The sequence below is a fragment of the Zeus faber genome (assembly GCF_960531495.2).
Source record: "Zeus faber genome assembly, chromosome: 12".
Lineage (NCBI taxonomy): Eukaryota > Metazoa > Chordata > Actinopteri > Zeiformes > Zeidae > Zeus > Zeus faber.
Genome location: NC_137196.1, coordinates 24,944,381 through 24,968,486, shown reverse-complemented (window position 1 = coordinate 24,968,486; position 24,106 = coordinate 24,944,381). Strand labels below are relative to the sequence as shown.

Sequence of the window (24,106 nt, the reverse complement as noted above, 5' to 3'; positions counted from 1 at the left end):
CACGTCACACGTCTCGTTCTAAAATAAACGAGATAAGATATATAGTAAGACGCTTTATGATTTCATCATACTATTTACTATAAATGCACAGATACCCTCAAACACTGAAATGTTCCACTCAGTGATGCGTTCAAGACCCAGTGAGGCGTCTGAAAAATAAAGATTCAAGATTCAAGATTCAAGAGGTTATTTGTCACATACATATACATACGGTCATACATATATGCAGTGAAATGTCATGACACCGTGCAATAGTAATTAGTCACGGGATTACCACGTTTTGAAAATGTAATCCAAGGCAAAAAAATCAACAAATGAATGAAGTGCCCAGCACGGCACAAAGGCCACCCCAGCCTTTAATAATAATAATAATAAAAATAATAATACAATTAATAATGATAATAATATACATTTCTTAATTTGTATTATGAATATTATTTAGCTAGTTATTGAAATTTAGGTTTTTTTTTTCAGCGATAATCTTTTTTAAATTCTATCTGCTATCTCTGTATTCTGTCAATGTAGCATTATTTCTATTCGAAGCAATTTTTTTCTGTGGCTGGTGTGTGTGTGTGTGTGTGTGTGTGTGTGTGCGTGCGCTCGCAGATTTAGTCCAGTGGTCTAATCTGAGTCCAGCAGACTCTGTTCTGACAAAGAAGAAGATTCTGGAAAGTCACCAATAGCACCGGCCCTGCCTACCTCCTGCAGCACCAGCACAAACGTGCCCAAAAACAGCAAAAAAAAAAGAAAAAAAGAATTAACTACAAAAACAAAGTTCCTCAAGTTATCTCCTCCCTCCACCACTTCCAACATCTTACAAACTCCATTTTATTGGGGCTACTTTTGGAATGCATGCTCTTTGTTCCCCGTTTCTCTCTTCTCTCCAAGATGGATTTGAAGAGCTTCACTTCGCCATGTTGGTATTTTTTTAACAGAAGGCGAAGGCCCGGGTCCCAGTTGGTGCAAAAGAATCCTCTTCCACAACTCAAGTCAAGAGCCAGACAGGAGGGGTTTATACAGCACGTTTCATACACAAGGGCGAGTCGAAGTGCTTTACATAAGACGTGAAAGGCATTTCTGACAGAAAACCCAGAACCCAGAAAACGCTTAGATTGACTGTGAAATGATCTGCATGGATTTTGCATCGTTTGTGTTTGGGCATCTGGGCTCCACTGCTCATCGCCCCTTCGGGGACGTATACAGCAAACCTACGCACTTTGTGATCTAGACATATAGGAATGATGGGCTCGAATCCCCCCCATTGGATAGAAGTGCAGAGATCAACAGGTGGATGCAGGGGAGGTGGAGGGAGTGCAGCATCACAGGCCGCAAAGCAAGCAGGGCAGCAGGGACCGGCTGCTTAAACAGGATGGCCCATATAAGGGCGTGGAAGGGTGTGGCGCCGTCCAGTTGTCCGACACAACTATAGCTCCGCAAGCTACCCATAATCAGGCATTTGGTTTTGGGTCTTCAGTTCAGAACGAGACAATTTCTCATTTACTCCATTTATTTTTTTGTGGCGTGTGATATTATCTGTCGTTGGTTGGAAGCTTTGAGTTTCTCATGGTCTCGACGCTCACCGGAAAAAGAGCGCTGTCTTGTTTTGAGGGAGGAGTTTGGAGTTTGACGCCATTCCTCATAATGACATAATACAACCAAGCGCATGGTTTATGTCGTCAACATTTCCTAGAGGTTAGAAATCGACTGGATTTTATAAATTATAGCTAATAATGAGGACATTTTTAAGGTGAATAGTTAACCTTTTTATTATGGATGATAACATTCTAAAAAATGCGATTATTTATTTTGGATTGTCTGTAAACCCTGATGTTGGTCCAGGTCAGGGTTTTTATTTTTTTTTGGCTTGACCAGCATTTCCCACTACCCTGACTGCTGCAGTCGTTCATTACCTTCCTTCTAAACTCATCCCTCTCTGTCTCTCTCTCTGTCTCTCTCTCTCTCTCTCTCTCTCTCTCTCTCTCTCTGTGTTGCAGAACGGAGCAGTTCCGGGCGAGCCGGTGAAGAGAGATGAGAACTCGCGGAGAGGGAACTGGGGAAACCAAATCGAGTTTGTCCTCACCAGCGTGGGCTACGCCGTGGGCCTGGGCAACGTCTGGAGGTTCCCCTACCTCTGCTACAGAAATGGCGGCGGTACGGACCCCCGTGCGGCGACCTGCCGAACCCCGCGGTTCTGGCTCCGGACATAGCGATACCAACCATTCATTGTTGATTCCGTATTGAGACGGAGCCTTTAATGTTTAGATATCGTCCGATACGGAGTTACCAATTAGATCCATTTCTTTTACTGATTAGTATAGACTTACTGTAGACTGTGATTTCAGTGTCATTGGAATGCGATGCAATGATGTGATTGCATGATATAAATAATCATTTCAACTTCACATTAGAACGTAGACGAATCATGTTGTTCTTAAATACCTGACATTTTTAATGTAACACTTGATTATTGGATATTTGGATTGGTCCGATACCCGAATGAAGCCTGATATTAGGGCAGATACCAGTGCTAGTGTCTGGATATCCGTAATGGGTGAGTGAGAGGAAAATTGAGTGGGTTGAATGAGTGGGTGAGTGAGGGGAAAAATTGTGGTGTTCAGCTTGGAAATTGGGCATTTACTGGCCTCCGTACAAGGGCTTGCTAAGTGCAGGCGACGTGTGGTGTAGATGAGAAGGGAGAGCTGGATTTGGTCGATCAACCGTCATCTCTCTCCTCCAGGTGCCTTCATGCTTCCGTACTTCATCATGCTGGTGTTCTGCGGCATCCCGCTCTTCTTCCTTGAGCTCTCCTTTGGCCAGTTTGCTAGTCTGGGTTGTCTGGGAGTCTGGAAGATCAGCCCCATGTTTAAAGGTGAGTATTGGTTCGGCGGACGAAGGAAGTATGGCGCGTCAATCTGTGGTTGTCGAGGTTATTGCTCTTATTGACTGAATGGACACGTTCAATCAACGCACTGACATTGACGTAACCTTTACGCTGTTCTTTTGTCACCCCTTCCCATTACTGCTCCATCGCTCCCCATTCCTCCCTGTATCTCCGCTCCGGTCGTCCCACCCGCTCCCCAGGAGTGGGCTACGGCATGATGGTGGTGTCCACGTACATCGGCATCTACTACAACGTGGTCATATGCATCGCCTTCTACTACTTCTTCATGTCCATGACCAACCTGCTGCCCTGGACCTATTGCAACAACCCGTGGAACACGCAGGCCTGCAGCGGGGTGGTGGACAGCCGGCCAGGGCTCAACGCCAGCCTGGCCAACGCCACCACCAGCCTGGTGGAGGGGGTCTCCGAGGTGGTCAACCGCAGCAAGAGGACCAGCCCCAGTGAGGAGTACTGGAAGTATGCAACGGCTGTGGAGCAAGCCTTTATTTTCAAACAGCGGTAGAAGTTGGGGAATGTGTTGGGGAGGTTCAGTGGTTTGGCCTAATTTGTGAAATCGTTAGCTGTCTTAAATGTCTTGGCACGCATCTCGCTTCAACTCAGAAAGGGGTTTTGCCAGGAGAGGCAAAAAAAGACTTGCTTACATGTTCATCAGAGGCCGTTTGCGGTCGCAATGTGAGTCAATACACTGCTCTCTACTTTCCTTTGTTTAAGTTATTTTACACACGGATCACACTCGTATTTGTACGCTCAAGGCAGAAGGCGAGCCATTATGCAAATCTCTATTCCCCGGTTGGTTTCGATGTGGCAGGTCCGGGAACCCCGGGAGGAGCTCGAGGACGGCCCCTGCTTCTGTAAATATGGCTCAGAAAAGAGACGGCATTAACAATTCCTCTGGGGGCTGAGATTTTCTTCCACCCTTTTTTTTTCTCACCCCCTTTCTTTCGCATGCGGCGCTAGTCCACGTAACCCCAGTTTTCAAAAAGGTTAATTCATCTTCAAGTAGCTCCTGGTGTTGATTGGTGGACTACGCTTGTTTAGCTGCTATAATCCTGGAAGATAGTTAGCGTGTGCTGTCGGTGTGGTTTGATAAAGAATTGCCCCTCAAAACATGTCGGCACAACAAACGTTGAATATTTCTGGGCTCATCTGAAAGCTCATAATTTCAATTTTTTTACCATTTCTCTGATCACCTTATAATTATTATTATTTTGGGAGGCAAATCACAACATGGCGGTTCTTTTTGACCGTCCTTCGAAACCCTCGCAGCAGTTGTGTTTTCTGACTTCGGATCCGTTCTGTTCCAAGAGGGCAACTGCGCTGTCCCTGACACGCTTTGTTTTTGGGGTTTTTTTCCGAAGCGTCTGACGGGAACAACACTTGTTGCTCTGCCGAGAATGCGCCGTTGTTTTAGCCCAGACGTGGTTTCTTTGTAAGCCACTGGAGCCTCAGCGGAACAATGCTGCTTCTATGTAATTAATAATGTGTCTGTTAAGCCTCCGTTCTGTCTCTCGCACAGCGGAGTGACGTTGTTGTGAAGCGAGGGCAAACGGCAATTGCTTTTTATTGTCGTCGCTGGAAAAATGGATTGTGTTTGACAGAAAAATTGAGAACTTCTGGCACTGTCTGTCAGAGGCACAGATGGGACTTCCAGCCTCGGCAAAGTTAAGCCCAGCCCCAGTGTTTCCAGTTAACCGTGTGGGTTTGCTCATGAGCGTGGGGCAAAAACACGGCAGAACTTTGACTTTCTCAAACTGGAACTAACAACTTCCATCTGGAGGTCGGAAAATTAACTCTCTCTCTCTCGCTCTCTCGTTGCCCCCCATCCAGACACTATGTGTTGAACATCTCCGATGACATCGGTAACTTTGGGGATGTTCGTCTCCCCATCTTGGGCTGCCTGGCCATCTCCTGGGTGGTCGTCTTCCTCTGCCTGATCAGGGGAGTCAAGTCCTCCGGCAAGGTCCGTACACACACACACACACACACACACACACACACACACACACACACACACACACACACACAGCACATCATCGCATACATGTGACACACACACATACATTTGTACACATTTAGGTGTTTTTAATGTGTCTATTTGTGTGTGTGTGTGTGTGTGTGTGTGTGCCCAGGTGGTGTACTTTACAGCCACCTTCCCCTACCTGGTGCTGACCATCCTGTTCATCCGAGGCATCACTCTGGACGGAGCCATCAACGGCATCATGTACTACCTGACCCCACAGTGGGAGAAGGTCCTGGACGCCAAGGTACAAACACACCGTAAATGCTGGATATTAAGTATAAAGTGACCTTTTTCCTGCTCATCCAAACGGTGGAAATCGCTCGTGTGGACGAATATCGGCGTAAACAAACAACATGAGCCCTGTTACAATATTCCTCCAAGAGCCCCCGAGGTAAATAGAGAGACCAAAAGACAGAAATACCACATCAAAATACGTTTGGTGTGTGTGTGTGTGTGTGTGTGTGTGTGTGTGTGTGTGTGTGTGTGTGTGTGTGTGTGCGCGCCTGCCTCTAGGTTTGGGGAGATGCTGCCTCTCAGATCTTCTACTCTCTGGGCTGTGCGTGGGGCGGCCTTATCACCATGGCCTCCTACAACAAGTTCCACAACAACTGTTTCAGGTAAGATGACGGAGACGCGGCCATTTTGAAACAAAATACCAGCTTTGGGTGCTTTTGGGGATTGTTAGTCCCGCTTAATGGAAGATGTTGATGTGGAGGGAAATAAAAATAGAGAAAATTAGGAGGTGGAGAAGAGGCAATAAGGAGCGAGGGATCAATGGAAGAAGGAGAAAAAAGGACCACCAGGGGAGGAGGAGTGTGTGTGTGTGTGTGTGTGTGTGTGTGTGTGTGTGTGTGTGTGTGTGTGTGTGCGCTCCCACATGTCCACACACTCACACACACACCTCAACACTGAAAGGAGGTGGTGAGGGAGGAGCGAGAGGAGAGAGAGAGAGAGAGAGAGAGCTAGGGAGGAAAGGTGAGATAAGGATGGACGGCAGGGGAGTCGGAGATAATTTTCCGGGCGACTTTATGTTTTTCGACTCTCTTTAAGACGCCGGCTGCTCCCTCGTCCGGTGGAGGAGGGGGGGGGGGGGGGCAGTGGAAGGCGGAGGTGTGTGTGTGTGTGTGTGAGTGTGTGTGTGTGTGTGTGTGTGTGGGAGGGGGTGATTGGCGTCCGGAGATGGCAGCAGTGGGAGAGATAAGGACGGGAAGAAGAAGAAGAGGAGGAGGAGGAGGAGGAAGAAGATGTCCATCTGCTGAGCCTGTTGGGTGGCGCTGCTGGGGGAGGCGGGGGAGCGGGCGAGAGGAAAGGTGGTTAGATTGGGGAAAACGGGGTGGGGGAGGAGGCGGGGGAGAGGGGGGTGGAGGGCTGGTATCATTTGTTCTTGTGCCAGGAGCTTCAGGTTTTTCGCTATCCGTGCATGCAGCTGCATGGCGGCCTAATCAGCTTGCCCCGCCCGCCTCCCGCCTCCCGCCTCCCGCCTCCTCCCCCCTGCGTGTTCCCATCACATCGCGTGACGTTTCGTTGGGAACCGCTGCGGAATTAATGGCTTGGTTCAACTTTCCGATTAAAACTTAACATCAAAAACCACCTGCGATAAGTTCATTTTGTGGGTAGTGTCAAACCAACTGTAATATCACAGCCGCAGCTGAACCTTCCCGTAGGAATGAGCAGCACAAGTAGCGCAGCACATCTTACATAAATATTTAGTTATTGCGCCCTTTACTTATTATATTCATATTGAATGCATTTTTTTTGTATTTATCCTTCACATTGCTGTAATTCCTGATTGTTTAACTTAACTTCGGTAACTTAAAATATATATTTTTGTGGAGTGTGGAGCCCCGGAAATGAAATAACAGAAAGTCCAAAAACGTATTCGGAGTTGGATTCAACTATATCCCGGTCGGTCCAAACCATCTAATACACAGCGTGCTTCCAAACAGCGTGTGATATTCCACATAAGTTGCTCAATTAGGCTCAATGTGCAACAACTCTAAACAAAACAGGCTGTTGCTGGTGAGGAAAATAAAATAAATAAAAAATGTAAAAAAACAAAGAAAGAATGAAAGACAACCCCTCTGCTTCGCCCTCTCCTCCAATGCCATTTGGGGGGTTCCCGACAGCCGACGCCTGGGAGAGTATGAGGCGTTCAGGTGCCCTCGTTCAGGAGAGCGCCGTCTCAGCCGCGATGTGGACCTCAGAGGAAACAATGATTAGCAAATGAAGAAATTAGAGTGTATCACAAAATAAACTGGATGATCTTGATACTTTAACAAAAATCCTAAATAAAGCAATGAAATACACGACTGGATATAAAACACTAATAAACTTCAGCACAAAGCAGCTCACCAGATTTTTGAAGCAGTCAGTGCCGCTCCCTCACACCTTCATAGATTGTTCTACTGTGTTCTACCTGTCAGTCTTTATCTCTTTAATTTTTGTTCACTATCTTTTCTATGTTAGTTTATCAGTGTGTTCCCTTTTTTTTTTTTTTTTTTTTGTAAGAGTACTCTGCCCGGAACTGAGAATCTAGGAACTGTGGTTCCAGGGACTGTTATTGGCATTGTGTGACTTTGGTTGTGTAGGTTTTGCAGCATCTTTTTACTCACTCACCTCATACCAACACGAAAAATGAAGATGAACGTATAAAGACGTTATGAAAATTAAGTAAGAAGAAATAAATATGAGGTTTCAATTGATTAGCCCTGTGAAATATCGTGTACCGTGAGTAAATAGGTAGAGTTGAATAAGTAGAGTTGACGTACTTAGAGTTTAATAAATGTTAATGTGATTAATTCAGTATTTAATTCAGTACTGTATATTCCTAGGTTTCACTGCATAAGCTGAATGTCACAATGTTATGTTGAGAGGTGATTAAAAGGTGATTCATATTTAAGTAAAGTTGAAGAACAGCTGTGCTCGTGGTTACTGAGGGAGGTACATACGGTTTTAATCAATGGTCGTAATTACAATAATATCCACATTACTAACCATTGCTCCCCCCCGCACCGCCCCCCGTGCTTAGGGACAGCATCATCATCAGCATCACCAACTGTGCAACCAGCGTCTACGCCGGCTTCGTCATCTTCTCCATCCTGGGCTTCATGGCGCACAACCTCAACGTGCCCGTGTCCGAGGTGGCGGACCACGGGCCGGGCCTGGCCTTCGTGGCGTACCCCGAGGCCCTGACCCTGCTCCCCATCTCGCCCCTGTGGTCCCTGCTCTTCTTCTTCATGCTCATCCTGCTGGGGCTGGGGACCCAGGTGAGGAACCGGGGGGTGGATGACCAGGGGTTGGATGACCGGGGGGGGGTTTGGATGACCTTCTTTAAGTATAGATCTGGATTTGGCTTTGTGTACACAGTGTGAACGCTGTATTGAGGACGCACTGTGCACACACTGTGTTAAAGGTTCAGAGCGTCCAAAGTCCACTTCCAAGCCTCTATAGTTCCTCATGAAGACCTTGGCTCTGTGCTGAACCTTCCAGTTTGCTTTGTGCATACAGTACATGTTCCATATTCAGAGAAAGTGCAACAAGCGACAAACACCACCCACATTTTGAGTTATTGATAAAGGATCAATATACAATATTAAAGGATCCAAAAAATACAGTTTTAACCCCTATACTATTCAGCATAATATTATTTAATTTGTATTAATCAAATTAATGAAATGTATTAATATTATTATCTTTTTAATCGTTATATTTTTAGGAAATGTGAATGATATGGTGAGAAAATACACGTGTATCGCTAAACCCAAAAATATTGACAATATTCCAAAAAATGTGAACAATTAGAAATAGTGAATAGTAAACAGGAGAGAACCTGCCTGCACAGTGAATGACATGTAAAACAATATGAACATTATTCATAATTGCTCATAACAGCCTAAATTAAACTTGAGAGCCAGTCCTGAATACTTAGTGCATTGATGGCATTTAATGACATTAAAGGAAAACTCTGGTATTCTTTTTACCCAAATCGTATTTTTCTATCATTGAGAGAATCGCTTCAGCCACACACTGACGCAAACATAGTGGTAATAAATACTCCACTGGGGCAATCACAATTCAATCAGAATCTCAATTATTTTATTTTGCCAAGTATATTTGCACATATAGGGGAAGTGACTTGGTGAGGTTGGTGTATAAAAGACAAAAAGCAACACAATATAAGCAAAATATGAACAAAATATTGAACAACAAGAATTAAACAAAATATTTATTGACAAATATGTTCAAACTAAGTTAGTAAGAACTATAATTATGTATGCTTATGAGAGGCTATGAAATAGGTGTGAGGCATGTACACTATAATTATAATAAATATAAATTTTGTATGTACTGTATATGTGTATTGGATATATTTATTTTACATGGGAGGTAAGTATTGGTGGTGCAGGAACGTGTGTGTGTGTGTGTGTGTGTGTGCGTGCGTGCGTGCGTGCGTGCGTGCGTGCGTGCGTGCGTGCATGCGTGCGGGCGGGCGTGTGCGTGTGACAGGGTGGGGTTGGGCGGGTGGAAGTCCCAGAGTCAGTCAGAGGCAGGGGGCCTGTTTGTGAGCCCCACTGCCATGGGGAAGAAACTGCTCAGGTGGCGTGAGGAACCTGTTGCCGGATTGAAGTCTTTGGAAGAGGCGGTGACAGAGATGAGAAGGACCAGCGATGACCTTTCCTGCTCTCTTCATGGTCCTGGAGGGGTACAGGTCCAGGAGAGACGGCAGGTTGCAGCTGATGACCTTCTCGGCTGACCAAACGATCCGTGACAGTCTGCCTTTGTCCCTGGCAGTGCAGGCGGCGAACCAGACGGTGATAGATGAGCTGAGGAGGGACTCAATGATGGCCCTGTAGAACTGGACCATCATTTTCTGTGGCAGGTTGAATTTCTTCAGCTGCCGCAGGAACAACATCCCCTGCTGGCCCTTCTTGAGGGTGGAGGTGATTTCCACCCACCCGAGGACCTGTGAGGGTTCAGCTCCAAGTTGTTTTGGCTGCACCAGGAAGCCAGGTGGCCAACTTCCTTTCTGTAGGCGGACTCATCCCCGGTGGAGATTAATCCAATGGATGTTGTGTCGTCCGCAAACTTCAGGAGTTTGACAGAAGGGTGGCTAGAGGTGCAGCTGTTTGTGTTGAAGAAGAGTAGAGGAGAGAGCACTTGTGGGGCTTGTGGAAGCTTGTCCAGCCACACATGCTGCTTCCTGTCTGTCAGGAAGTCAGTGATCTAGCTGCAGGTGGTTTCAGGCATGCTCAGCTGGGAGAGTTTTTACATTACATTACATTTCGTCATTTAGCAGACGCTTTTATCCAAAGCGACTTACAATTATTCAAACACCGACGGACGCAGCCATCAGGAGCAATGAGGGGTTAAGTGTCTTGCTCAAGGACACTACAGCATGATAGCAGGAGGAGCCTGGGATCGAACCAGCAACCATTAGATTACTAGACGATTAGCTCTACCTCCTGAGCTACCATCCCCTACCATCAGTTTGTCCTGGAGAAGAGCTGGGGCTATGGTGCTGAATGCAGAGCTGAAGTCCACTAACAGGATCCTGCCGTGGGTGCCGGGGGAATCTAGGTGCTGGAGGGTGAAGTGGTTGAAGTGGCCCATGCTTGACTGCGTCGTCTACAGACCTGTTGGCTCTGTAGGTGAACTGCAGTGGGTTAAGGAGGGGTTAGTGATGCCCGTGAGGTGGGTCAGCACGAGGCGCTCAAAGGTCTTCAATACCACGGAGTGACTGGTCTGTTTGTTGCTCCAGCTTTGTTGCTCCAGCTTCTCAGAGTAGTCGTTTGGCCTCCTAATCACCTTGCTAGAACGTTTACTTAGCCAGTCTAAACCTATCCCTATTTCCACTCTTAAAAAGGCCTCTCCTTCTCCAAACCAAGTTGTCGGAGTCTTGCTCTAGCAAGGTTTTTAATTTTTATAACTCACCCTGGTAGGTGTGGGAATACAGCTGTCCTCATAGAAGCAGATGTATGAAGTCACAGCCTCTGTGTGTTTGTCCAGGCTGTTGGAATCAGTCGCAAACATGTCCCAGTCTGTGTTATCCAGGGAGTCATGCAGTTCCTCCACTGCTTCTCTGATGCTCCAATTCTTAGATCTCTGCACAACAGGTTTAAAAAGTTTCAGTTTCTACCTGTATGCCGGGATCAGATGAATAAGGGTGTGGTCAGATAGTCCCAGAGAGCGTGGGACTGTGTGAAAAGCTCTGCTGATTGTGCTGTAACAATGATCAAAAGTGTTCTCCTCCCTGGTCAGGCATTTAATTAACTGTTTATATTTGGGGAGTTTGCAGTAACTGGGGAGTCTGGGCTCCCTCACTCCGCTCCTTTTATTTGGTCGGAGAGTTGGCGTCGAGGCTCGTGCACGTCGGCTTGCCAGGGGATGTAAACGTCAGCCGATATAAAAAAACTCAATTCACGGGGAGGGTTAAAACGGTTTACAGTTTATGGAAAAATGATTCCCGGTCAGGAAAACAAGTTTGTAAAATCACTTTCACATCTTTGCACCGGATTTATATAGAAACAAATCCCTCCACCTTTTGTTTTGTGTGAAAGTTTCAGATCGCGGTCCGCGTGTAAGAGCTGGAAGCCGGGCCGTCGCACGGCGGAGTCCGGTGTAGATCCACACAGCCACGGTTCCATAAAACATGAAACAGAAGTGAGAGAAAAGTCTCCATTTTTCCTGAGGAGGCAATTCGTCCATTTTGTTGCACAGTGAGCGGACATTTGAGAGGAGTATTCCCCGCAGAGCCGTGCGTAATCTTCTCTCCCTGAAGTGCACCAGAGCCCCGGCGCCCTTGCCTCTCCTTTTCCGCCTCAGTGCTCGGCCAAGGGCCAGAGCACCTTTGACCAAAATGTCCAGTAAATCGAGGGATGAGGCGAGAAAATTGGGACATAAATCAGATGTCGTTGAGTCTCTGATGTTTATCATCTTGTCCCTTTTGAAAATAAACCCAGTGGAGTCATAATAAACGTAATTAAAGAGTTAAAACAAACCCATAAGTGCACACCAACACAACGTGGCGGGCGTTCGCGACACCATCTTCTATTAATCAATACTAGATAATTTAAAGGTTTAGTGAGTGAACCGCAGCCAAGCAGGGTTCGGGTTGACACTCAATAATTGAAAAAAATAGGTTTAGGCGAAGAGAATGGAGTTTGGATAATGGGGTCTTTCCTTTTAGGGCAGATCTGGAGGTGCCCGTTTCCACAAAATGTCCTGTAAAGTGTCCATGTCTTACTAACCTCTAGCTCTATTACGACTTGTTAATGAGGTGTGTTGTTGCCCCATCTTTCTTTTTTGACCCTGTGTGTTTGCCGTCCTTCTTTATAGTTCTGTCTGCTGGAAACCCTTGTGACGGCCATCGTGGATGAGATCGGAACGGACTGGATCATGAGGCACAAGACCGTCGTTACTCTGGGCGTGGCCATCGCGGGCTTTCTGCTGGGCGTGCCGCTCACCACACAGGTAGCTTCCTGGACCATTTTACCCCCAAAGTGAACACATTTATTGTATACTGCCAATTATTTTTTTGTTCATTGTTTATTTGTCTTTATTGTATATTTGGCCTTTATTTCAAATTGTTGTTTTGTTGTACATTTTTTTGAATTATATTAATTGTTTATGGAATTTATAGGTTTATTGTATATTGTCATTTCTTTGACTCGTTGTTTATTTAAAAAACATTTCTGGTTGAGTGTATTTTTTTAGGTTTCTTTACTTATTTCCTATTGTGTATTTGAGGTTTATTGTATATTTTCAAATGTTGTATTATATAATTCATTTCATGTTTATTATACTGTATATTGCCAATTTTCATCTATTATTAGTTTTATTGCATATCTATCTATATGCTGTATGTATTTCTCTCTCTCTCTCTCTATATATATATATATATCCCTCGCTCTTGCCCTCTCTGTCTGTCTCTATCTATCTATCAATCTATCGATCTATCTATCTATCTATCTATCTATCTATCTATCTATCTATCTATCTATCTATCTATCTATCTATCTATCTATCTATCTATCTATCTATCTATCTATCTATCTATCTATCTATCCAACTATCTCTCTATCATTGCAGCACTGACTCTGTACCCATGCTCTCTCTGTGTTCAGGCAGGAATCTACTGGTTGCTGCTGATGGACAACTACGCTGCCAGTTTCTCCCTCGTCATCATCTCCTGCATCATGTGCATCTGTGTCATGCACGTTTACGGTAAGAGAAGAAAATGAAAGAAAAAGCTTGTGGCTCTCCCCTCTTTTGGAAAAGTTGCTTCCATACTGGTTAGTATATGATTTAGTATGCTCGTTACTTGTTGTAGGGCTTTTAAGTTAGTTGTTATAGGGCTTTTAAGTTAGTTGTTATAGTGCTTTTAAGTTAGTTGTTATAGTGCTTTTATGTTAGTTGTTATATAGGGCTTTTATGTTAGTTGTTATATAGGGCTTTTAAGTTAGTTGTTATAGTGCTTTTAAGTTAGTTGTTATATAGGGCTTTTAAGTTAGTTGTTATAGTGCTTTTAAGTTAGTTGTTATAGTGCTTTTATGTTAGTTGTTATATAGGGCTTTTAAGTTAGTTGTTATAGTGCTTTTAAGTTAGTTGTTATAGTGCTTTTAAGTTAATTGTTATAATGCTTTTAAGTTAGTTGTTAAAGTGCTTTTAAGTTAGCTGTTATAGTGCTTTTAAGTTAGTTGTTATAGTGCTTTTATGTTAGTTGTTATATAGAGCTTTTAAGTTAGTTGTTATAGTGCTTTTAAGTTAGTTGTTATAGTGCTTTTATGTTAGTTGTTATATAGGGCTTTTAAGTTAGTTGTTATAGTGCCTTTTAGTTAGATGTTATAGGGCTTTTAAGTTAGTTGTTGTAGTGCTTTTAAGTTAGTTGTTATAGTGCTTTTAAGTTAGTTGTTATAGTGCTTTTAAGTTAGTTGTTATAATGCTTTTATGTTAGTTGTTATATAGGGCTTTTCAGTTAGTTGTTATAGGGCTTTTAAGTTAGTTGTTATAGTGCTTTTAAGTTAGTTGTTATAATGCTTTTATGTTAGTTGTTATATAGGGCTTTTAAGTTAGTTGTTATATAGGGCTTTTAAGTTAGTTGTTATAGTGCTTTTAAGTTAGTTGTTATATAGGGCTTTTAAGTTAGTTGTTATAGTGCTTTCAAGTTAGTTGTTATAGGGCTTTTAAGTTAGTTGTTATAGTGCTTTTAAGTTAGATGTTATAGTGCTTTCAAGTTAGTTGTTATAGGGCTTTTAAGTTAGTTGTTATATAGGGCTTTTAAGTTAGTTGTTATATAGGGCTTTTAAGTTAGTTGTTAATATAGGGCTTTTAAGTTAGTTGTTATATAGGGCTTTTAAGTTAGTTGTTATATAGGGCTTTTAAGTTAGTTGTTAATATAGGGCTTTTAAGTTAGTTGTTATAGTGCTTTTAAGTTAGTTGTTATAGTGCTTTTAAGTTAGTTGTTATAGTGCTTTTATGTTAGTTGTTATATAGGGCTTTTATGTTAGTTGTTATATAGGGCTTTTAAGTTAGTTGTTATAGTGCTTTTAAGTTAGTTGTTATATAGGGCTTTTAAGTTAGTTGTTATAGTGCTTTTAAGTTAGTTGTTATAGTGCTTTTATGTTAGTTGTTATATAGGGCTTTTAAGTTAGTTGTTATAGTGCTTTTAAGTTAGTTGTTATAGTGCTTTTAAGTTAATTGTTATAATGCTTTTAAGTTAGTTGTTAAAGTGCTTTTAAGTTAGCTGTTATAGTGCTTTTAAGTTAGTTGTTATAGTGCTTTTATGTTAGTTGTTATATAGAGCTTTTAAGTTAGTTGTTATAGTGCTTTTAAGTTAGTTGTTATAGTGCTTTTATGTTAGTTGTTATATAGGGCTTTTAAGTTAGTTGTTATAGTGCCTTTTAGTTAGATGTTATAGGGCTTTTAAGTTAGTTGTTGTAGTGCTTTTAAGTTAGTTGTTATAGTGCTTTTAAGTTAGTTGTTATAATGCTTTTATGTTAGTTGTTATATAGGGCTTTTAAGTTAGTTGTTATAGGGCTTTTAAGTTAGTTGTTATAGTGCTTTTAAGTTAGTTGTTATAATGCTTTTATGTTAGTTGTTATATAGGGCTTTTAAGTTAGTTGTTATAGTGCTTTTAAGTTAGATGTTATAGTGCTTTCAAGTTAGTTGTTATAGGGCTTTTAAGTTAGTTGTTATATAGGGCTTTTAAGTTAGTTGTTATATAGGGCTTTTAAGTTAGTTGTTAATATAGGGCTTTTAAGTTAGTTGTTATATAGGGCTTTTAAGTTAGTTGTTATATAGGGCTTTTAAGTTAGTTGTTAATATAGGGCTTTTAAGTTAGTTGTTATATAGGGCTTTTTGGTTTGTGGTTACGTTTTACCTGAGATGTGGACTGGAGTCACTGTGACTTGGACTCAAGTCGGCTGGAGTCACCGTTTTGATGACTTGCAACTTGATTTGACCTCAAATAAATGACTTGATCTGGACTTGGACTTGGAAGTTAAACACTCGTGACTTGACTTGAGACGTGTTGACTCCAATGACCTGTTTGTGTTCACTTTCATTCACTGAGACCTTGAAATAAAACGCAATCTGCAAACAAAAAGCTGCTTTGTTTGGGCTCGGTCCACCTCACCTTGTGTTGTCGCGGCTCGGTTGCAGACGGCCTATTGTTGTAGTTATCCATGAACGGAGTCGTCGTGCGAGAATACACTATCAAACACAAGTTGGTAAAGTTGTAAACAAGGGACGCTGTTTTTTTTTCTTACTTGTGTTAAGCTCCGTGCACCAAAATTGGTCCTCCATGTTTGTTTACATTTGCTCCCACATGCAGATAATGAAAAGCACGGTGACTCCAAATGACGTCACATATTGTCGTGAGGCAGTTCTGCCGCTGAATTTGCGACATAGCGATAGAAACTTTATAAAGCCAAACCGATACATCCGTCATTATTTGACTTTTTGACCACATAGGGATCGGCAGTTTTGCAGGCGATGTGTCCCAATTTTTAAAGAAGTTTAATAAACAAAAAACGCTGATTATTTATCCTGTACTTACCTGTTATACACTACTTTTAAGTTACTCACCAAAATAAGCGCGGAATTCCGACTAGGCATTATAAATCCATTGTTTACAGTCGCGTTTAGACATGGACACGGCACCCCAAGCCGTAGGCCATGCTGCGTTCATGGGAAACTCGGAAAAGGTATTTGTTTCGGAAGTGATGATGCGTTCACTGGAACGCAGAGAATTTTTTTATATATATATATATATATATATATCATCTTTTACATTTTCTATCTATCAAAAAGTTTTTTGTGTGTTTATTTTTTATTTGTTTGTTTGGTTGTAATTTAAATGTTATCAAATATAGACACATACTTTTTTCTAATTGATTTACGATTTTTCACTTTTGGTCAAAACATTGGTAATCAGTAGACGAGGACTCTCCAAAATGACTTGATGGAAATGGAAAAAAAATGACTTGACTTGACTTGCCCAAAGAAAAAGGCTCTAAACACTTACTTGTGACTTTAATAAGAGGGACTTGGTCACATAATGCTTTTGACTTTGTTGTTTTAGGTATTTTTAGTTAGTTGTTATAAGGATTTTTTGTTTGTCATTCTAGGGCTTTTTGGTTTGTCGTTATAGGGCTTTTTGGTGAGGGGGTGGTAGTTCAGGAGGTAGAGCTGGTCGTCTAGTAATCTAAAGGTTGCTGGTTCATGCTGTAGTGTCCTTGAGCAAGACACTTAACCCCTAATTGCTCCTGATGGCTGCGTCCGTCTGTTTGAATAATTGTAAGTCGCTTTGGATAAAAGCGTCTGCTTAATGTAATGTTTTGGTTTGCAGAAATATGCATTGGTTACGCTTAATGTTGCTTTGCTGTGAAATTCCAAATTATCATCCAATTATTGGAACTTGTCGTTACATGTGTTCGCTTAGTGCAGCCCGCATTCCTTAGTGAGTTAATATCCATGAGGTTTTTTGGCATACATGCTGTTGATGTCTAATCCTTGGTTTCACAGTGATACAAACAGTGACACAAAGGACAACAACGAGCAAAATTAAGCTACCAGTCTTATTTAACCAGATTTATAATATAGGAGTCATTCTGATTCCTATTAAATAGACAAAAGTTGCGCTTTGCCCCCTCTGATGACCTGACTCCTCCTGACTCCTATTTATTTAGACGGTACAATTAGATGCCGTCAGTTGTTAATTTTTTTTATTTTTTTGCGTCCAGGACACAAGAACTACTTTAAAGACGTGGAGATGATGCTGGGATTCCCGCCGCCGCTCTTCTTCAAAGTCTGCTGGAGATTCATCTCCCCCCTCATTATCTCTGTGAGTGGGCGACCTGGATCCAAGTCACGCATCACACAAATGTTAATAAATACATGAAATTGAAATATGTGACCCACCGCATACTTTAGGGTCATTTGGTGGCTTTGGAGGTTTTTTTTGTTCTTGCATCATTTGAAAGTGGAGAATCAGAGCTTCCAAACAAGGTGTCACTTGTGCAAATCAAGCAAATATTTTGAAAGCTCTGACTTGTTAATGACAAGGATGTGGCAAACTGTGTTTCTGAGATAATCACCTCCAAAGTTTTACCCACACCGGGTTCATTCAGCTCCCAGAATGCAAATGGGGTTGGCGGACAAACAAAGCCTCAGGTCTAATTAATATACTGCTGAATGGGCCAATCACAAACAGCTCAACAACACACAACCAATTTTGTTTTTAAAAAAGCTTTTATTTAACAGTAAGAATATACATGTTTTATAAAAGTGCAATTATTTTGGAGTTTAAAAGTACGGACAACGCAATCAAAATGTAGAATCTACCAATATCATGAGTTTCAGAAAATCTGAAAGCTGAAAATCTGTCGCCAACCTCAACGGACTTCATCACGTCAACAACTTCTCCCGTTGTAACAACAACGGGCGTAACGTCGGTCTCCTCCGGTGGTTCTTGAAAATATTCCATTTCATCGTCACGATAAGTTTGAAAGCCGCTGTTTGAAATGTTCTCCAAGTCCGGAGTAATTTCAGATTCAGCGTAGCTGTCGTTCTCCGCATCGCTGTCGGAGAACTGGCTACCATTGGATCTATCGCACTGGTCAGATTAAGATCTGAGATATGACTCAGAGCTTCCGCCACCCGCTTCACGTAATCCATAACGATACGGGAAAGAAAGTTTTCACAGACAAGTGAGACCGAAACACCGCCCCCGTGCTGCGCTTTAACCGTCTGTTTACGGAAGTAAAGGTGCGTGACACGAAGGGTTCTTCTTCTTCGCTGTTTCACAACAATAGCTCAGTGTGTGTAAGAGTAGCACGATTTAAATGTTGAATTCTATCAAAACTGTTTCACCTTGTGACTTCATATCACATGGAATACCGAGGAATGATCTTCACCCGGACGCTCGCTTTAAAGGAAACCATCAATCGGCGTTGTTCAGCGTCTCTGTAAGGGAACTGCGTTTCCCCATGTAATCTAACGGGAACATTTTACTCCACGGTTTAACATTTTTCTACTATTTATAAATCAAACTCGGTTTTGAAAATACGTTGAGAAATAAAAATTAAAAAAAACACAAAGGAACACGAATATGGAAAAATATAAATTTCCTTCAAGAAAGGTTTTTTCAACTTATTTGGCTGCTCCTGGCGATTTCAGAAATGCGCGAGATGGCGGCTTTTGCTGTGGTGGGACACATATTTTTTAATTTTTTAAGTCGCTAATGAAAATATGAACAACAAGCTGACCCTACCTCAATATGTTAAACATAGAATTTGATCAAATCAGGTAGAACGTTTATCGTTTTTTAAGGGAATTTCAATGAGAAATGTGATTTTTTTTCTTTATTTTTTGCATCAGTGCCATATGTGCAGAATTAATAATACAAAAATGCAATTAAACAGGAAAATAATTAATTAATAATTAAATAAAATAAGCTAAAGTAATTAGATAAACTGGAGTTGGATATTTTTATTTGGGGATTTTTGTTGCTGTTGTTGCAGAGTTTGACACTAAACTAAACAGCTGACACTCTGTTCGGGAGCTGACCCACATTTTTCGGCACAATCGGCGCTAATCTGTCTCCCGGCTACTTGCGCTTTGTTCCCTGATATAAACCTCTATGGCTAAAAATCTTTCTCATTGGGAAATCAGGAGCATTAGTCGCTAAGCCGCCGGGCCAACTAAGAAATTCATTGTTGGTCAGATTTCGGTCGCTTTTTGGCTTTTTGTTTTCATTTTCTCTTGTTTAAACGAATGCCTCGGCCTGCAGGGCTCCCCCTTCGACGGCGTTTTGATCCGGAAATCATCTGTTTAAACCCTGCCCTCTGAGTGTAAAGGCTTCATTTTCAAAACACGTACATTGTTTTTGGATGACACAATTAATGGATGCCACTTTAGGGTGGCGCTTTTTCCTCTAATTTTAAATTAGCATGAATATATGTGTGCACTATGAATGATATTTTCCCAGTAATTGTTTTTTATTTTTAACCAATCTTCACAGATCATATTGGGTCAAACCCTTACGAAAATAATACATAAGAAATCCCATATAATGTTATAGAAGATATTATAGGAAATATAAATCCTTTAGTAATTCTACAGTATGATATTTTGCGACATTCCCTCAAGGAATCCTACAGGACTTTCAGTACAATTTCCTATAGAATCCTATCGTATTCTGACAAGGAATCCTATGGCATTCGATGGGAATCGCCCCAAAATACCATAGGAATCCCATAGGATTTCCAATAGGATATCCTATAGGATGCTATATGATTTCTATTATATTTTAGGACAGTTCTTATAGGAATCCTACAGGATTTTCAGTGGGATTTGCTATAGGATCCTAAAGATCTAATAGGAAACCCTAGGGTATTCTATAGGAATCCTCAGAATCCAAGGAGCAAACCACAGTATATCACAGTCACAGCTAAAATAATAGGAATATGAAAAGATATCCTATGTGCCTAAAAATAAGTCCAAAAATCCCATAGGATTCTATAGGATTGTCAGTCGGATTACCTGTAGGATCCTTTAGGAAGTCTAATATTTTGGGACATTTCCTACGTCCATAAGTTTGACCATCCTTTCTCTTCTCCCCTTCCCTCGCTGTGATTCCTCTTCCCTCCCCGTGACTCCTCTTCCCTCGCTGGGACACCTTTTCCCTCGCTGTGACCCCTCTTCCCTCCCTGTGACTCCTCTTCCCTCGCTGTGACTCCTCTTCCCTCCCTGTGACTCCTCTTCCCTCGCTGTGACCCCTCTTCCCTCCCTGTGACTCCTCTTCCCTCGCTGTGACTCCTCTTCCCTCCCTGTGACTCCTTTTCCCTCGTGGTGACTCCTCTTCCCTCCCTGTGACCCCTCTTCCCTCCCCGTGACTCCTCTTCCATCGTGGTGACCCCTCTTCCCTCCCTGTGACTCCTCTTACCTCGCTGTAACTCATCTTCCCTCGCTGTGACTCATTTTCCCTCCCTGTGACCCCTCTTCCCTCCCTTTGACTCCTCTTCCCTCGCTGTGACCCCTCTTCCCTCCCTGTGACTCCTCTTACCTCGCTGTGACTCATCTTCCCTTGTTGTGACTCCACTTCCCTCCCTGTGACCCCTTTTCCCTCCCTGTGACTCCTCTTCCCTCCCTGTGACTCCTCTCCCCTCGCTGTGACTCCTCTTCCCTCGCTGTGACTCCTCTTCCCTCGCTGTGACTCCTCTTCCCTCCCCAGTTCATCCTGATCTTCACGGTGATCCAGTACAAGCCCATCACCTACAACGAGTACGTGTACCCCGGCTGGTCCCTGGCCATCGGCTTCGCCATGGCCATGTCCTCTGTGATCTGCATACCTATCTACGCCCTCTACAAGATCTCCAAGTCCCCGGGGGCCACCTTCAGAGAGGTACAGTGAGACCCCCGGTGCTCCTATCAGGGCCCACCCTAGCTCCTTCTGGCGCCTCTGAGCTCCAGCTGATACCAGCCGGGCTCGCTAGTCCAAGAGGAAAGATAACCACCTTTATCTGAGGGGATGAAACGAGTCACTTGATAGAAATTAATTTTGCATTTAAACAGGCATTGAAAAGTCACGGAAAAAGATACCGTTACTGTGCTAAACTCCAAGTCAAAAGTCTTTCTGAACTGCAAGGACATTGTATACAACCCTGCCCAAACCCAGGGTTAACTTGAGACTCGGTGGGAAAATCATTCCACAAAACATCAGATTCTGTTGATTCTGTGGTATTTGGGGTGGTTTTGTCTCGCAGAGTTTTGAACCCAAACCGGAGATTAGGAGATAATAAAAATCCTAAAGGATCAGAGATAGGAGACAATAAAAAGTCCTATAGGATCCTATAGGAATTCTAGGATATTTTGGGACATTTTTCCTGATAGGAATCCCACAGGATTTTCAATAGGATTTCCGCCTGGATATGAACCTTTCTTCTCCACTGGCTGCCGGCACTTTGTTCATGTAATGTTGTTGAATGTAATGAGCGGGGATCTAGAGACGGATGAGAGTGAGGTTCGGCATCTTCAGATTAAATGGACACGGCCTAATTGTTGAGGGTGAACCACCTGCCTTGAACGGAGAGGTTCCTGTCTTGACAGCCGTAACACCTCCCCCGGGTCTTTCCGCTGAGCTCAACCCCACGCCTCCTAAACTGAACCGCCTCCAACCTTATTCCTATAAATCGCCGTGTCTAAGCGTAGACTTATACCGTAATCAGTGTCGCCCCATTATTAGTACGTCCTTCCCCAAGGTAAAGCCTTTGCGCTGTGGCTCTAAAACAATCTCTTGGGCGCAAGCTTCAAATACCAAAGAGGTGGAGGCTTGTGCTTAACCACCCTGAACTTCAAGAAGCGGGTGGGGGCAACGCCTCGGGCCGCCATGCCCTGATGACGGATGCACCTCTCACACCCAACGTTGGCATTTTAAACACCTGTGCAAGGGGAAGCAGACGACACCTTAATTCCATGGATTATTCGGCTGTTGCGTGAGGTAGGTTTGGTTTGGGATTTGTTGATTTCCGTCATTTGAACGCTTCACCGCTAGGCTTCCGACGGGGCTCCGTAGCGTTTCAACGCCCGAGCCTCGAAAAAAAGGCGCAAACGGTGAGTTTGACCACGCTCCCAAGGCGTTTCAGTGACTCTTTTGCGCTTCCTCGCGTCAGCTCTTTTGGCTACGTCAGCGCTAACGTAACGGGACTCGACACAGGAAGTTGCGCTCCTTCCCACTTGCCTGCTGTAGCCGACGGGCAAAAAAGCGGTCATAAATAGAATGTGATATCGGCGTTATTCAAAACGTGTTACAAAAACGCACGAAGACGCCTTTGACGATAACACGAGTCACCTCTTTCAAAATCAGATTTGAAGTTGTTTGGTTTTCTTTTGACACTTAAACGTTCGCCCCCATTGCTCTGTATGGGAGAGAAGCTGCGGCAGAGTGGTGAGTTGCTCGGTAGCGAAGAGCTCAGCGAGGTTGTTGCCGTGGGCAGCTCTAAAAAGATCGTAGCCGGCGTTCTGACGAGGGCGGTTAACGCCTTAACGTGAGCCCCTTTTTAAGATTACACTTGAGCTCAACCGTCCCTAACCTGAACTTAGAAGCCTTTAAAGACTCTCAGATCCAGGCCTCACCGTTTCCTCCTGCCCAACATTTGCCAACACTCTGCTAAATCCTCCACCGTGTGTTCTCTCTCTTCTGTCATCACTCCTTCCTCCTCCTCTCTCTCTCTCTCTCTCTCTCTCTCGCTCCACCCCTTCCTCCACCTCCCAGCGGTTGAAGAGCGCCTGCCGGGCGGACCCCAAGTGGGGCCCCGCCCTGCTGGAGCACCGGACGGGCCGCTACGCCCCCATGACGGCCTCCGAGGACGCGGCGGACGCGCGGCCCCTCAAGGAGAAGGAGCTGAAGGAGGAGCTGAAGGAGGAGCTGCGGGAGGAGGAGGAGAAGCAGAGGAAGGACGAGATCAGCCTGACCATCCAGGGAAGCAACGGCTCCACCAACACGCACAACAGCCCCAACCCCAGCGCGTAGAGGGGGGCCGCCTCCGCCTCCACCTCCGCCTCCTCCTCCTCCTTGCTTCCTCTCCGCATCTCCCTCCTTCCCCCGATCTACTCCTCCTCTCCTTCTTCATCACTTTCCCACAGGTGTCTGTGGGGGAGATCCCATTTGCTGGAGACCTTTACATATTGTAAGGGCTTATTATTTCTGTCCTAACCTCCTCTATCCATCCATCCATCTATCTATCTATCTATCGATCAATCTATCATTGATCGATCTATCTATCTATCTATCTGTCTTTATGTCGTTTATAGAGGAAAAAAAAAAACAACAAAACAAGGAGAAAAAAGAATGAGACGGAGAGGAAAAGAAAATGAGATCATCTTTCAAAAGATTTCCCTTCCACGGGGGTGGGGTGGGTTGGTGGTTGTTTTTTTGTTTTTTTTCTACATTTATTTGGTGGTTTTGGTTTGATCCACATAATTTAATAATGCAGTGTTTTCCTTTACATATTTTGTAACAAACAACACCAACAAAGCAAAAACCCACACGTGTTTGTCCTCGTTTGCAGGGCAGGAGGTCGACTGTGTTGGCTGAAAAAACGCTGTTTGTTAATCGAGTCGTCATAGGAACGCAAGGGCGTTGTCAAGCTTTTTGCACATCTAAGTTCTGTCTAAGCTCTATATAGGGAAACACACACATGTATACATATAAACATGCGTCTCTTGGAGTGACCTCAACAAAAGTCAAGTTCAATTTGGACTACTTAGACCATTTCCAGAGCACAGGATCTGGCAACCCACGTTGTTAGGATCTGGCAACCCGGAAATGTGTGTTTGTTTAAGAAGGCATCCTGACATTTTGGACTTTTTTCACGCTATTTGCTGCTATCATCATTAGTCTGATCACGCTGTCTATCTCTTGTATGTGTGTGAGTACACACACACACACACACACACACACACACACACAAACACACACACTCGCTCATACAAAGCATCTTTTTTCGATTGGCCATCCTGACAGAAGCACAAGAGATCCCAGTGGATATTCTCAGGGTCCTCAATGAAGTTACACTCTCTGGTTTCATGTCTTTTTTTTCCCAGAAAAATTTGGTGTTCCATGGATGGGCGTCGCCCAACAAATGGATAATTTACGCCGCACAGCACTAAGTTTGTGGTTTACA

The 24,106-nt window shown here is 43.5% G+C and overlaps 1 protein-coding gene across 1 annotated transcript; it reads left to right on the top strand.

Moving 5' to 3' along the window:
* Window positions 1–1,988: 1,988 nt before the first annotated feature.
* slc6a9 (solute carrier family 6 member 9) lies at window positions 1,989–22,953 on the top strand (the record flags this gene model as incomplete). Its single annotated transcript, XM_080010351.1, has 12 exons — window positions 1,989–2,151; window positions 2,738–2,869; window positions 3,082–3,358; window positions 4,730–4,862; window positions 5,032–5,166; window positions 5,436–5,539; window positions 7,951–8,188; window positions 12,258–12,392; window positions 13,046–13,145; window positions 17,165–17,265; window positions 20,656–20,826; window positions 22,696–22,953. The coding sequence occupies exons 2-12, from the start codon at window positions 2,746–2,748 to the stop codon at window positions 22,951–22,953; spliced, it is 1,776 nt and encodes a 591-aa protein (XP_079866477.1). The 5' UTR covers window positions 1,989–2,151; window positions 2,738–2,745.
* Between the last annotated feature and the right edge of the window lie 1,153 nt (window positions 22,954–24,106).